This window comes from Trachymyrmex cornetzi, unplaced genomic scaffold, assembly GCF_001594075.2.
Source record: "Trachymyrmex cornetzi isolate Tcor2-1 unplaced genomic scaffold, Tcor1.1 scaffold385, whole genome shotgun sequence".
In the NCBI taxonomy this organism is placed as follows: Eukaryota; Metazoa; Arthropoda; class Insecta; order Hymenoptera; family Formicidae; genus Trachymyrmex; species Trachymyrmex cornetzi.
In genome coordinates, this window is record NW_017298586.1 from 1225463 (window position 1) to 1242166 (window position 16704).

The 16704-nt window shown below is 31.8% G+C and overlaps 2 protein-coding genes and 1 long non-coding RNA gene across 3 annotated transcripts in view; 1 reads left to right on the plus strand and 2 right to left on the minus strand.

Moving 5' to 3' along the window:
* LOC108763814 (sodium channel protein Nach) overlaps window positions 1–7221 on the plus strand; it is a 10163-nt gene extending 2942 nt beyond the window's left edge. Inside the window, exon 7 of the mRNA XM_018511699.1 lies at window positions 6588–7221. Coding sequence (XP_018367201.1) covers window positions 6588–6801 — 214 coding nt within the window. The 3' untranslated portion in view covers window positions 6802–7221. The remainder of the gene's footprint in view (window positions 1–6587) is intronic.
* Window positions 5249–6658, minus strand: LOC108763815 (uncharacterized). Its single transcript, XR_001940241.1, has 3 exons — window positions 6473–6658; window positions 6048–6198; window positions 5249–5611 (listed from the first exon to the last, which is right to left on the minus strand). It is a non-coding gene; the product is annotated as an uncharacterized LOC108763815 (long non-coding RNA).
* Window positions 7222–9122: 1901 nt separating the features above from the next.
* LOC108763837 (carbohydrate sulfotransferase 11) lies at window positions 9123–14231 on the minus strand. Its single transcript, XM_018511732.1, has 5 exons — window positions 13854–14231; window positions 10883–11267; window positions 10471–10758; window positions 9815–10050; window positions 9123–9387 (listed from the first exon to the last, which is right to left on the minus strand). Exons 2-5 carry the CDS (start codon window positions 11195–11197, stop codon window positions 9222–9224), a joined length of 1005 nt encoding a protein of 334 aa, XP_018367234.1. The 5' UTR covers window positions 11198–11267; window positions 13854–14231; the 3' UTR covers window positions 9123–9221.
* Window positions 14232–16704: the final 2473 nt, after the last annotated feature.

Below are 16704 nucleotides of genomic sequence, written 5' to 3' on the forward strand. Positions count from 1 at the left end.
GTCATGGTCAAAATTAACTTTTAAGATTTAATTTGCAGAAAAAAGTATTTTTTTTTAAAGTTGAGGTTAGGAACATAATTTTATCAAAAAGCTGATGTAATAACGTTTGAAATGAAAAAAAAAAATTGTTCTACTATAAAAAACGACGTAGATACGACGACTTGAAAATTATCATAAAAGGCAAAATTACCATAAAACTCAAAATTTAAAATCGCTATTTCTTCGAAAATAAATTTAAAAAAAAAATCCCGATACACGTGTTCGCTTATTTTATACCTACAATTGGTAAAAAAAGTTTGAAGCGATTTAAAAATGTCGAAAAAAAAAGTGTTCGGTTTGTAAAAGAATGCCCCATATATAAAATGAAAGCAAAGACTCCACCTAATCAAACTAAAAAAAATAATAATAACAGCTGTGGGAGTCAACGCAGTTATTAGTGCGAATATCTTATATTTATTTAGTTTATTACATAAACCTTGATGTGATTTCGACGAGCGCAATACAATAGAAAATTGATGTTTCGACTCCTCTTTGAGTCATCCTCAGAAAGAATACCATAATAACAATTTCTTATTCCGCAATCAATTTCTTCAAGAATTATCTATAATAACAATTTCTTATTCCGCGAGCAATTAATTTCTTTATGTAATACGTGGGTTTCTCAACAGTTGGCAGACTATTGGAACCAATAGTCTGCCAACCGAAAACCGAATACGAATTGGAGAAACACACACATTGTCAATTATAATTATTTCTTATTATTCATCCTACACTCACCATAAGCGCCGCACTCCATTACATAAGTAAAATACTTACATAACAAAAAAAAATTTTTCGCAATAGATAGTCATACTAATAAAATCATGATAACTTTCGAAAATATCCGTGCAATATACGTCTTGACACAACGGTTTCTAAGTGAAGACTGTGAATCTTTGTTTATAATTTGAACTATAATGTCACACACACACACACACGCGCGCGCGCGCATTAAAGTCAAGATATAAAGTCAAAAAACATAATATTTAATCGTTATTGAAAAATGTAAAATACGCAGTCTAACTTTTCTGTATCTATCTGTAAATTTAAACCATTCTGTTGTTGTCTGTATGTGTGTGTGTGTGTGTGTGTGTGTGTGTGTGATTTGCAACATCTCCGATATTAATCGCTTATTAAAAATTTTTTCAGAGTCCAATATTTTCACCTCATTTCATCGGAATTCATGATTGTAACGTGTCCTATGTTCTGTTATAACCGATTGTGATGATGTATTTCTTCTTATATGATTATATCTAATGTTCTGATTATTCTTGTAGTTTCCTACCCGTTTGGCCCACATATGACGCGTCACAATCATTGCAATTTATGCGGTAAACCACGTTTCTCTTTGATGAATCTGGAAGTCTGTCCCCTTATGTGCTCTAATAAATTTATTTAACTTATTAAGATCGAAAAACGACAATTTCATACTTATGTTGTTGATAAATCCTCTAAATTTATTGGAGATATTTTTTACGTATGGTATAGTGAACCAACTAATTTTCGATTTTTTATTATCATTTTTCTGTCGTAAAGATTTCTTATTTATTAGACATCTTAATCGATCATTCATAGCGTCAAAAATAAAATTAATTGGATAGTCATTTTCTAATAAAATTTGAACTATGAATTCCAGTTCTTCTGATGAAACTTAGGGTGCGATAGCAGGAAGGTTCTGTCTACCAATTGGTACCTTTACTTATGTAATGAAGTGCGCTTGTGGTGAATGTAGGATGAATAATAAGAAATAATTGTAATTGACAATGTATTGTGTGTGTTTCTCCAATTCGTATTCGGTTTTCAGTTGATTCCAATAGTCTGCCAACTGTTGAGAAACCCACATATTACGTAAAGAAATTAATTGCGGAATAAGAAATTGTTATTATAGATAATTCTTTCTGAGGATGACTCAAAGAGGATTCGAAACGTCAATTTTCTATTGTATTGCGCTCGTCGAAATCACATCAAGGTTTATGTAATAAATCAAATAAATATATATGATATTCGCACTAACAACTGCGTTGACTCCCACAAACTAATAAAAAATAATAATAATTTCCGTTATTATTATTTTTTATTAGTTTAAGTATATATATATTATATTACATCCCTATACATATATATGTACATATATATATGTATACACGGAGAGAATTTTTTCTTAGAATTTACCCTGAAAATATAACAATCGTGGGACAACATTGTATTTCGAAGAATTTTGATATAAATCTCTCTCATTCATTAATAAAACTACAATAAAGTATAAAATAAGTTTGATCAATTTTACTGAAGTGCATGGTAAAAATCTTTAAAATATTGTATTGTACCACAATCACCATATTTTCAGGGTAAATTTTAAAAGAAAATTCTCTCCGTGTATATGTAATTGTATTTATTTCAGTAAAAATATTTCAACTAATCAATCTATTCTAAAAATATATATGAAATCCGCTACATTCATAGAAATGGATACAATTCCGATTGCTGATGAATTATATTTGTTAGGTAAGTGATCGTTTCTAACCAGTAAACGCCAACTAAAAGTAATATAACATTAATGTTATAATTTCATACTCAACAATACATATAAATGTAATAAAATACGTGAACTGAATAAAGCCCACCTAATTTATTTTTTTTTAATTTTTTATGGGGGTATTAAGGGGATGCTAAACCGATTACCCAACTCAATCAAGGTCGATAGTACAGACTCTTTTAATTCCAAATTCGATAATAGTGGTGACATCTTTGATTTAGTTTTTACATTATATTATATAATATATATCATTCTGTCTTACTCAAACGCATACGTCTGTTCTTATCTAACATATGCCAGCACCATCTATCGCAAGACCGCGCAACTACTGCTACGCGGAATTTCGGCTCTGTTGACAGTCCCAGTCTTCGCAAAGCATCAGTATACACGTATTTTCTATTCGGTGGAAATATTGCTTTTCTAGACTTTCAATCTTAGTTCTACAAACTCAGTATCGTTCGTTTCAATAATGTGACCTCAGCTACACGCTTATTTTCAAGATATGGGCTCTAAAACTCTTATATCAAGCAAATACATATCTGAGGTGACAGCTGTACGAGCCAAAAGTAAGTGAATTTTTAATTTTTTTTCGATTTTCTCATAAAATCCAGTGCAGCTGAGGTCCTGTTGATGCGTACTATAATTTAAGTAATAATACTTTTGCAATCCGTACATCCAATACAGAGATTTTTCACCGAATAGAAATGTGGTAAAACAGGGAGCTTTAGCATCGCCTTAAGATAAACTAGATAAGAATAAAATCGTTATTTTACTCACTTACAAAAATAAAATATGTATTCTATAAAATATCTGTAAATAAACAAAAAAAAATTTTAATTCTGACATTAGACCTTATTATATACATATGAATATAATGCTTGTTACTGCTGATTCTAATTCTCTAGCCCCTTTTTATTTACTTCCTGTGACACATCTTTTAAGCATATCTCTAGGCATAAAGAGCATTTTTAAGTAATTGAAAACTTGAACGTTATTTAGTGCTGGATCTTATTTGGCTTAGGTACCTTATAACACATGTTCTAACAGTTATATTGTTCAATGTGAAGTTATAACATTAATGTTATATTACTTTTACTTAGCGTTTATTGAATACTTGCAATCTGTTTTAATGTCTTAATTAAAAGAAGAGAAAAACTTTTTAGCATCACTGGGCGGCATATTTAGTCTTTTCTTGGGATGCAGCTTCATAAGTGCCTTGGAGATTTTTTACTTCATCATGTTATTTCTTCGTTCTAAATCCAGGTCAAAATAATTGTCGTCGATCAGAAGTTTCACAAATGACGTATTAAACAATTGAATTTATAAATTATGCACCATAATTAGAGAAATTCGATCGCATTTTCATCAAAAGGGTGAATAAGAACACGATTGACATTCTATAGCAACATACACAACATTTTTTGGGACACTGGGTGTGCGGACGCCGCATCGAGCAACTACGAATCTGGAGCGATTAGATCTATTTCGAGCGGTTACTGGAGCGCTGCCGTAACATTTAAGTCCACGCCCGTGAAAATACATATTTACTACGACGAATGTGATACCGTGTGATGCGGGCGATTCTTCGGAACTAAATTGTATAACAAATGATTTATATAAATTGCGAATAATGAAAATCTTTTTTAGGGGCATCGTTTAATCGGTTATGTAACGTGACATGTCAATTTTCGTACTTATACATCTGATTTAATTTGTGTATTTCGTTATTCGCACCTGTTTGCACCTGTCCGTTAATGTTGGCAAAAATATAAGGAACATTTAAAATAACAACGTACAAATATAACAGGATACATTCCGATACGGTCAAATACACATATTTATCGAAATGAAAGAAACATGCAACGATGCGTGATTTATTAGAGACTTCGTATTTGACTTGGCGATTGTACAAAATGTATAAATTCGAGTAAAAAGGTGGGAATAGCGGATACTTCAGACATACGAAAAAAATGGATATTTATATCGTAAAAATCAGTATTTGAAAAGTGTTCAAATACAATAAGCGAGTAATTTGATACTTGAGCATACGGTCTTGGGAGCTTCTGCCTTATGTAATATTTGAAAGCTTTTTGCTAACACAGCCCTAATTGCAGCCCAGCATTGAAATGTGTACTAATCATGTCGTCTATTTTTGCGTACGCTGTCGAAAATACCGATTTAGTTCTACGCGGACATACGGTCAAACTTCGAGAGCTGGAAGCGCCGACTATTTTTGGAGAAACGCCCACATATTGCGGAGCAGCGTCGTTCACATTTCTACAAAGTTCTCTCTGTCTGCATCTCCTAAGGAAATCCATATTTTTCACAATTGCGTCTCTTTTTTTAATCGCAGTCCGTGTTATGCATATCTTGATAGTGACGTAATGACAAATTATTTCCGGTACGATGATAAATAATAGTAAAGTAAACTTTAGCCTGCATTTCGAACGAAAAGATTAATTTTATCGTTTGTAACGTTGTGTTTTTCATTTATACTACAAACATATTTTTAAAGAAACTTTATAATACATTTTTAATATTATAGTTAAAGATAAATGAGATGCATTCGAATTATAAACGAACGCGCGTAAAACAAATTATTATAATATATTTATTTCGGTGACTTTAAATGAACACAACTCAATGACGATGCAAATTATAATTGTAGATATGCGAGAGTAACATAATATAAATATTATTTTTAATTCAGACAATGTATTTGTAGCTAATTATCTGGGAAAATATAATTAATGTAATATCGATAGCCGATTTTCATGACGAAGTGGTAAGAAATTGAAGCAAGACAAGGGACAAACTTTTAAAATTGTTTCTATTACCCGATAAATATATTTTTAAATCATGCGCGTTGCAGAAATCGGTCACTAAACAGTCAAAAATGATTTGTGGAGAACATGTCTTCAGACGCCTAAATTGTAGAAAATATAATAAGTGAGAATTGGCGAGTTTTGAACGAGGTGTCCGTGACGATCTTGGATCCTCTGAATGCATCCGCCTTGCTTTCTTTGTTGTTCAGCCCTAAAAATGTACAAGTTCTATATTTAAAATATTATTAAATGCAATTTGAGTTCACATTATTGTGATCACTTATTGAATAATTTATTATTAATAAAACAACTTTAAAAATAATACCACATCATAAAATATTAAAGTATATAGGATTAAAATGAATCAAGATGGATAATGAAATTCCGCTTACTATTCGGAGATTTCAATGACCAACTTAAACACAAAACCTTCTTAATCTCATAGTCTTATTCTATAACTTCATTTAGCTACGAATAAAAGCTATGAATACATTTAGATAATTCTAAATAAAAAAATATAAAGTTTTTATTTTATGTAATTTTACCAACAATATCGAAATTAAAGTAAAAAAATGCGAAAACATTCGAGACACTTGATGCATATATTTTTCAAATCAAGAATGCATTCATTGATATATGTAACTTACCATGGTGAGGAATGTCTGTTGTGCTTAAAAAAACAATCCCGAGTATAATACCCAAAGCGAGATTAATAGAAAAATAAGGATGAAATACGTCATCAGAAGGTTCTTCGTCTCGTGGCCTGCTGGTGGCATTTTTTGACCGATATGGACAGATCTATATTACGATGTATATATATATATTAAGTCTATTATTCACTTACAGACATAATTATCTAATAAAATTTTTCTTTATTCCTTATAGATAAAGAATCGATCAATCATTTTTTTTCCAATTCACATGAACGTATGTATAGCAATGACAATAACTAACTCTTTCTTTCCACATCGCACCGGTTTAAGATTTATAATTAAATAATGTATAATATTGTAATATTTTTATGAAACTCGCATTACTCGATCTTCATTTAAAGAAGATCTGAGATACTTACGAATGCTTGGATTATCACGAATTAATTGCGAATTATTGCCGTTATAACAATCGGTAATCTATTTTTTATTGTAAACGTTATTACATGAAAACACCTTAAGTTTTTTATTTTCAAGATCACTTAGATCCAGGAATGCGTTCTTCGCCGCTGTACGTACGATCATAGACTGGATCAGGCGATGCAGGATTTGCGCGCTCGGGCCTTGTGATCCCGAAATTCCTCCAGGAACCGCATCACCACCCCCACCTATTATACTTGCGTGTATCGTTTCGCACCTTCCCACCTTCTGCTCCAGGATTGGTAGAAGACAAGATCCCACCATCGGCTAATGTTGCTTGAAGAGCAACGAGTTTCGTTACCTCGAGTTATATTAAGGCATTGTGAATGTTAGACATAACTTCTTGACAAAAACGCCATCAGATCGGTTCCAAATAACCATCGACACACTGTAAGTATTGGCAGGTTCAAGATCGTTACGAAATTAATATGCTCTGGTCCATTAAGCGCGATTGGGAATTGCAAGAGACATCGTACGTATTGTTCTGAAAACTCGTTCGAGTGACTGCCAGAACTGTTGCGCGCGATTAAGATTTCACTCCTTAGTCAATCCGTGCCAATATAGAAGGCCGTCCATCATTTTCGGGCTCTCGTCTAAATTTAACTCGTTTAGCCAAACATCAATCTCGATGAACAATGTATGGACACCTCCGAACTCCAGCTCAGCCATTATGTAATGCATTTACCTTGTGAAAAACACGTACCATACATTAATATTCCTCTAATTTATGAATTAGGCTCTTAATAAAAATCAGAATTCAATAACGAATTTAAACGTAAGTCTATGGAACATATCAGCATCCAAAGATTTAAACAATTTTTTAGATTCACTAAGTCGATTTGTAATTGTAATAGTAATTAATTAAGTTAAATTAATTAATATAATAATTAATAGATTATTAATTGATTAATATTTATTAAGTAATAATTAATTTCATGATAATTCATTAGTCAGTTAACATTAATTATTAATCATGAAAGTCTTAACACAATTTTATTTTTGGATACATAATATACATAATGTTCGCACAATGCAATATACAATTTAATCTATGAAGAAGAGTTAATGTGATTAATAACTACATAATTTTTTATTTCTCTGGAATCTTTTCTACGCTGTACAATGAAGATACAATAATATTTACATAGGCACACAAATATGGCTGCTTGCAAGCAATAACTTTGGACACGATATGACACAACTCACGTTACGAAAATAGGAAAGCGAAACTTTTATTACGGATTAACTCACGACACGGTACACAAGAGGTGCGCATATAAATAGAGATTATCCTAAGATAATGTTTTGTTCTATAAATTGCATACCAACAAAAGTTTCAACGTACATTTTATATGACTTTTACGAAACTAAACTTGGAAAAAGTTGACAGTGATTTTTTCTTGGCACAGGCAAAAGAAGTTCTTTTATTTTCGCTTCACTATCCTTAAATTCTTGGCAAGAGACACCGTTATACATTTAAAACGCCATAACTTCAAATAAATAGTCTGTGGTATATCTATGAATATGTGTATATATGAATATATTTTGATCATAAAATATAATGATTAATGATGTATAATTATATACAGCGCAGGAGCTTGCAGCAACATTGCTGCAACATTTGCAATGTCACTGCAATGTTGCAATTTTGCTGCAATATTACTGAAAACATCGGTGCTGTATTATAATAAATATATAACAATAATTTAAAATAATTTTTTTTTGATACGTGCAATTTTTCATATGTAAAAAAAATTCTACATGTGTACAATTCATATTTCGCAATTTATAAAACGATTCATATTTTATTCGCGTATTTTACATTTGTATATTTACTATATTTTTCTAATCTCTCTCTCTCTCTCTCTCTCTCTCTCTCTCTCTCTCTCCCCCCTCCCTCCCCCTCGTGTGTGTGGGGGTGGGTAGGTGAGTGGGTGGGTGTGTGTGTTAAAATCTATTGCATATATTTTATAATTTTTTTTATTTCTCGTTAATAAATCGAGCAATGATTTAATTAAGAAGTCATCTTTAACTGTTGAAGTAAAGTATATCATATAATATACATATATTTTTTATATAGATAAGTAATTGATTTAAAAAATAAACAATATTGAGTAAAAATACAAATTTTATAAACTCCTTGAATTAATACAATGATAATAACAAATAATTAACAGGGCGTTAGGAGTCAACGCTGGATCTTATATTGCGAAAAGCTAAAAAATATTCTATACATTTATTGTATATATGAGGTAGTACGAGGTTTAATCTAAAAATAAATAAAAACAAATAGCTCAAAAAGCCGTTTTGTCGTATTTTGTTATATTTTATACACAGACTTTAGTGATAGTTTATTTAAACCAATAGCACATAGAAAAATATAAGCAGTAAGATGTAAGCAGTAAGTAAATCAACATCTTTTAGGCGTCGTCTACAATCCGAAGACGACGCCTTAAGGCCCGTCTACAATACATAGAGTAAGAAGTAAGAGTAAGAAGTTGACCAATCACAGTCGAATGTGAGAAGAATAATCGACTGTGATTGGTCAATTTCTTACTCTTACTTCTTACTCCGTGTATTGTAGACGGGCCTTTACTGTTAACGTCTTACTGCCTTACGTTTTTTTATGTGCCACAGGCTTTACTCGTATTACGTATGTACATCTGCTTCTGTTAATATTAACGAGCACCATTAAGCCAAGGAAAATCCTAACACGTCTTCCAATGAGTAGTCAAACAGCCTTAAATCTAATTTATATAGAGCTGCTAACTTGCGAAGCTGTTTGTAGCTCAAGGTAGAGTAGTATCTGTCCAATTTTCTCGATGTCGGCTCACTGCTTGGTGATCTAGCTGGAAAACTATGTAATCATATAAATTTATTAACAATTTTAACATATTAACATCTTTATAATATGATGCGTGATGGTAGCATCAAATTATTGAAATTGCTTGTCAATTTAATTCATTGCTAGAATAGTTTTAATTGGGTTTATAGTCCAGAAAAACGATTCAGCGCGCGGTTCGAAAAGACTACAATATGTTATATATGTAAGTACATGTATAGTGTATATTGCTAATTCAAGATTGAATTATTTAAAACAATGAAGATCCAGCTTCGACCGTAATAGGCATCTTAAATTTGTAGTATTGATTGTGTTTCTCACATATGCGGTCTAAAATAAAGATTCTTAATATTGTTTATGTAATCATATGTAATATAAAATGTTTCGCTAATCTAAATGTATCAATATTATTCATTTTGTTGTCATGAGTGCATGTACGTACTTTACGGATGTGACACTTATCCGTTCGAGAATTTCCGTGGCATCCTCGACCAAACTCTCGTACTTGCTTACGAGATTGTAATTAACTATGCATGGTTGACATAGATCATATATCGATCTCCAATGTTCATTCCGAGTTCCATTCTCGGCGTCGTCGGTAACGAAATCAACGAACTCGCGAAACGTCACATCATCACCGTTCCTTAAAGACTCCTCGGTCGCGTTCGGCCTGTACTTCTGCAAAAATGTCATGCAGTTAAATCGCTACTTGTAACTTAATGTTTTCGATATTACGCTATTCATCTCTGTTTGTATACGGAACTTGCCATTAACGGTTAATATGATAAAAGTGGGACAACCTGCACGTGGAATTAATCATAGTCATATTCCAAGTGCGCAATTATACGGTATTTCTAAATTTGATTCAATTATTGTAAATAAACATCTAACATTTTACAATGCTTGAACAAACAAATATTTTCTTTTTAGGTTTCGCGATATAACTAAAATAATTCGATAGATAGAGGAAAAAAAACCTTGGACAAAATAAACTATAAAAACAGTATTAAATTATGTGTCGCTTTATAGGTATTATCATATGATGAATAATATAAACGGTACAGAAGTTTTACTATATTTAGAAAAGCTTATTTTTACCTTGATGATTTTCTTGCCGAAGCGAGTCTGGAAATACCTTGCACTTTTCTCATGTTTGGTCTCTAATTTATTTCGATAGGCCGATAAAAGCCTTTCCAGAGGATGTCGCACAACAATTAACTTGTCGTACGTAGCCAATTTCTTCTCTATCTCGGGCAGAGTGTGATTGTTCAATCGTTGAAAAGTACCCGGGGAATGAGCTTGATCAGCCGGTATTTCTAAAGGATCATTACCAGACCATTTTCCGGTCGCAATCATTAGTACACGCTTCCAATTCGTGCAAGCCACCTGAAAGATGAAATCGCTTCGCCTTAGAACGAGCAACGCGATGTGCGAGCAATTCAATACTTTTTACAAATTATACATTAACATTGTTTGATAATCTCAATAAAAAGACGATAGATTCGGATACCTTTGGTACATAGCAATAGAGCAATTCGTGCAAATCGTCCACAAGGATATTTCGGAACAATTCGGGATTTAACGCGGTGATATCAACCTCGCTATTTTCAAGCTCGCAATTATATTGCAGCCTTTCTTGTCTCTCGACCAAGGCCGATCTGGCCAACGCGTTTGGCCCTGTCCAAGAATAAATGTTTTTGTTCTGCTCGAACAATTTCTTGTCTTCGTCATTTAAATGTACTTGCGTGATTTTCGTGTTTGCGTTTGCAATCGTTTTCCATATAACAATGAATAAAATTATCCTCCACGCTCGACATCCTGTCATCGTTTTCCTTTACTCACCGCGAGCATTGGACTCTCTTGTAGAATTTCGTACAGATTGTAAAACTCTGAATCTGCAAAAAAGAAGAACGGTCCATTTCATGTCCGTTGGAATTATCCATTCCAATGGAACGCTATTACAAAACCGATAGTCCTGTATACTAAACGTTATGCTTTCTCGTACTACTTTTAATTAAATAGACATATCTATTATATGCGACAAGAAATCAATTATGATTATTAATTTATTATTATGTTATTATTGCTCTCAATCGCCCGGAAATTTCTGATTGATAATTGTTTTATTAATTTATTATAAAATATTCTTACGTGAGATATAATATCGATTAAGAACTTTGCACTATAATAAGGTGACAATAATACGGCAATTCAAAATGTTACATATAAGAGTTAAAAAAATTTACCAACATAGTTGTTACCAACGTTACTTGTGTGTACAATGATAAAAAAAGTTAATTATTTATCATCATTTGTTTAAAAAAACTGTAAAAGAATTCAATTGGAAATATCCTTAGTTTCTTATAAAATTATAGATGGGAATGACGCATAAAAATAATATACTGATTGTGTGTAGCAAGCAGATAGCGTTTTCAATGTAAACATAAAAACATAATGTATTTAAAATAAGATATAAAAAAATATTAATCGACATTTATTTTTGATAACAGTCTTTTCAAGCCAGTTTTAAGTCAGTTTTCATAAGGTGTTAAACCGATTATATCACAAATTAGAATAATTATTATTACGTATATATCCGAGCAAAATCGAGCAACTTTTTCAGTTTTTAAATTTTAATTATTTATATAATTATATATAAAATTGCATACATATCGAAAAATTTTATACAAAATATTGATTTTCCTTTTTTTACAATCTTTGTTCAATCTTTTATATCTATGTATATATTTATTATTTACTAGTCGCATTTTCTATTCTTTGATACAGACAATAAAAGAGTGGACCGCAACATAACTTTCTAGGCCAATGTTACGGTCGTGGCGTAAGTGCAATCATATCACAACTCAGACAATATCTTCTCTTCGTGGTACGCACAGGCATAGTTATATTTATAAAAGTTACATTATAAAAATGCATAATTTATTTTCAAAATAGCTACTGATCATTTTTATCTCTTTCAAATATATCGAAGCTATAATTGCTTTTTACAAATATTTTGATAAGAAAATAAATAGATACACTAAGAGATAAAAATGAACTATAATTTATACTAAATTATTTTTGGGATAATTATATATTTATAGTTGTTTTAATCATGCAAATATAGTCAATTGTATTATTAATAACAGTCATACACACTATTTGAAAATCTTTAGTTTTTTCTTAACATATTTTTTAGTTATTATTACCACATAAAATAGTAAGCGAATTTCAGAAAATATAGTTATGTTCATTATAATTAAATAAATTGCATTTACTGAATAGAAATGTTTATTTTATTTACTATTTATATTTTAATATTTTATTATGTTCATACTTGAAATTATCACAATTTATAATATAATTTTTTCATGTTTGAATGAATTATCTTGTATGGTTATTGTCATATTATAATTTAAATTGTAATTACATAAATAAATTACATATATAATATTACATATACATATAAATTATTAATATAATATAAAATTTTATAAAATTTAAAAAATGAATAAATTTTTAATAAAAAATTAACAATTTTTATTAAAATTTTCCTCAAGTCGCGAAATTATTGTCGATAACAGTTAATATTGGATAAAACATCTGATGGGCTTCATATTTTAAAGTGCAAATAATCGTGTGTGAAATCTGAAAATAGCAAAGTAACATTGAGTTATAGTCACGTTAAATATCATACTACGGGACGTAGCAAACACAACCAAACGAAATCTAAAGAAATAGGAGTGTAATCATGATCTTTAATAGATATCTCAAAAAAGCATATATCAAACAAATGCAGGAAATTGTGCATATATCACATTCCACGCAGCATATATATCGGAATTGAATCAAGCAACACAGAATAATCAGTGCGAGTTAAGGCATTATGAAAAAATAATAGCATTCCATAGTGTTCCATTATAGATTGTTCTAATTAAAAAATATTCCAACGAATAGTTATTTTAAAATTCTATGCGTTGCATATCGCATTGTACAAGAATTTTAATTAAAATCATAATGGCATGCTGCACATTAATAATATACTTAACCCAAAGCAATTACGCAAAGCCAATATTAGATTTATAATTCCTAATAAAGATTCAAATCGTTGCAGCGAGAATGATTATTACATCATTCTTTCCTTATTGTTAATTAACGTAAAATAAGAATAAAATGATGCACTCTGCAAACTCGTCTTCAGTCAACGATTAGTCGTTTTCACGATGACACATAAGTTTACTCAATAATAAAGTTAGTTCGTTATCACGAGGTCACTTTGCACGGACAATGATTAATCGCGATCAATTCGCAGTAACTCCTTTATTTTTGCATTTATAATTAACGCGTATTATTATTTTTTATCATTCTACATATTATAAAGAGTATTATTATAATAGACTTATATAAGAATATAAATACGAATATAAATACGATATAGATACAAAAGACCAGACATTCAGTCACCAGTCCTTCAAACTTACACTTCGTGAACTGGCAGACGATCAGACAGGTAAGGCGTATTCAGAATCGGTACAATTCCTTCGGAGCAAATTCTTCGGAGCGCACGGTCAAGCGCACCTTCTCCAGAACTTTATAAAAATTTTAAACTTTCAAGGGTGAGTTATCAGTGCCCTCGATGAATCGATTGATTCGCCCGTTCCAAAAAAATTCCTTCGAGTCACGGAATTCTCGCGAAAAAATCCTCACTTCCGTTTTACTTTTTTTTGAAACCTTGTACAGAAAGTACAATGAACTGACTGCCTGCTCGACAACACGGAACTCATCGGCGGATGCCGCGCACTGTAAGGAGAACACGAGTGGTCAAGCAGCCGATCAACGTAAGCAGCCGGCGATCGCGTTAGGTCTCAAGAATGAAACGATGATGTGTCGGTGTGTGAAGTGAAAGAGACGCTGCGCGCGCCTCTTCTCTTTCGTTCTCGTTCTCTTTTCGGTCGTCCCGAATCGGTCCATCCTCCTCCAACCTCGACTCATCACGGACTTCCCCACTTTCAGCTTAAATCCATTCGTATACGTATATTCGTAGAAACCAAAGGCCACGTGATGCAAAATCAAATCACACGATGTATAATTGATGAGCTCGCGCGAGTGGCGAATCGTCTGCCGCCTTGGAAAATCATGAAATACCTACATATATATGTATGTATATATATATATTTGTATACATTATGCAGGATGTTCCTCACATCGCATTGCGAAAGTGAGACGATAAATTGACTCCCTTTTCTCTTTGATCTCTAAAATATGTTTGTATAACCGAATCGAATGTTCCATCATCTTACTTGTTTACCCACATCTTACATTTTCTTGGTCGTCATCGACTGTTCCATCTCATTACATAGTTTATATACCTTACTTTCACTCTTATGTCAAATACAAGGTTTTCTTAAAATAATTTTCTTCTGTATGCCGAAATGATCATATGCGATACGATGCAATTTTTGTTACGTAACTTATACGAAAGCCTGCCATAAATCCTTTTTCCTTTAATATTGCAACAGCAGCATTGAATTATCTACTCTATGATAAAGATATCGAAAATATTATACATTGTTGTTTAAAAGCTAGATTACTGATAATTCTCTTTACAACAGATTAAAATCTTCTTTAATTCGAAATCGATTTTGTTCTTAAAAAATATCAAAAAATTATTAATATTTTTATTAAGTTATTGAAAAAAATAAACTTTTTGTAAATTAAATTTTACAAAAGTAACAAAATTACATTTTTTAATTAATCTCAGATGGAGTTCATTAGAATTCAATTTAAAATATAATTATTTGCTTACATAATAATAAATTAATTATTTCCTTAACATTTTTGTTAAATAGAAATTAAGTCTAAATATAAAAAAAAATATCTATCGATGAAATGACTTCTCATTTCGGCACATTAAAATCTGTGAATACTACATTATTTATTTATTATAAAGTACATATTTTACAAAATCACTACACACTTTATAACGAAAAATTTCATCGGGAATCAGTAAGTTGACATCAACTAGCGATTACGATTGGATATATAGGCATTATGAGAGTTCACCTCATTGAACCTGTAATTTTGCTAAACAGGCTACTATCAATGTGCTACTTATCTCAATTTTTCTCTCTTCACGTCGTAGGGTGCTATTTCATGTATGTGTTTTTGTCGTACGACAAATACGCAAATTCTCAGATCTCTCTATAGCCAATCAACGGATTTAAAAAATTTGTTGTACGACAAAAACGCATGAATGAAATAGTATATGCGATACATAGAAGATAATAAGTCAGTTATGATATTAACATAAAAATTGTTTATGTTTCAGAATTGAGCTTTCGATATATGTTCACTAAATTTGTGAACTCAATGTGGTGTGTACTATCTACCATATAAGTGTTAAATAAAAAAACATTTATATACCGTATAAGTGTTAAATATGTTTTTTTAACATCTTGTATATAAGGTTACACAAGAAATTATTATAAAATTATGTATAACTATATAATGGATTATACATAATTATATATTAGATGTATAACTTTGCTTCCGCCGTTTTTTTTCCGAAATTCGAGGCTTTATTGTAAAAAACTGGTTATACATTTATGATTCAAAGTATTGTCCATCGCTGGCCACTACTTTCTCCCATCTTTCGGGCAGCGTACGAATCCCGCATCGAAAAAACTGGTCATCTTTCGAGGCGATCCACGAATCGATCCAATTTTTTACTTCTTCATAAGACCGGAAGTGCTGATCAGCCAGGCCGTGTGCCATTGATCGAAACAAGTGATAGTCAGAGGGAGCAACGTCTGGAGAATACGGCGGGTGGGATATGACTTCCCATTTCAACGTTTCCAAGTATGTCTTGACCACTTTCGCAACGTGGGGTCGAGCATTGTCATGCTGCAAAATCACTTTATCGTGTCTCTCGTTGTATTGCGGCCGTTTGTCTTTCAATGCTCGGCTCAAACGCATCAATTGCGTTCGATCGCCTGTGATTGTTGCAGTCGGTTTTGACAGCTCATAATACACTACGCCGAGCTGGTCCCACCATGACCTTGGAGCCGTGAATATTCGGTTTGGCCGTCGACGTGGAAGCATGGCCGGGAACTCCCCGTGATTTTCTGCGCTTGAGGTTATCGTAATGAACCCATTTTTCGTCCTCAGTCACAATGCGATGCAGAAATCCCTTCCGTCTTTGCCTTTCAAGCAAACAAACGCCGTTCAACATCTCTCGGCTTCAACTCGTACGACACCCAATTTCCTTGCTTCTGAATCATTCCCATGGCTTTGAGGCGTTTTGAAATGGCTTGTTGAGTCACTCCCAATGAT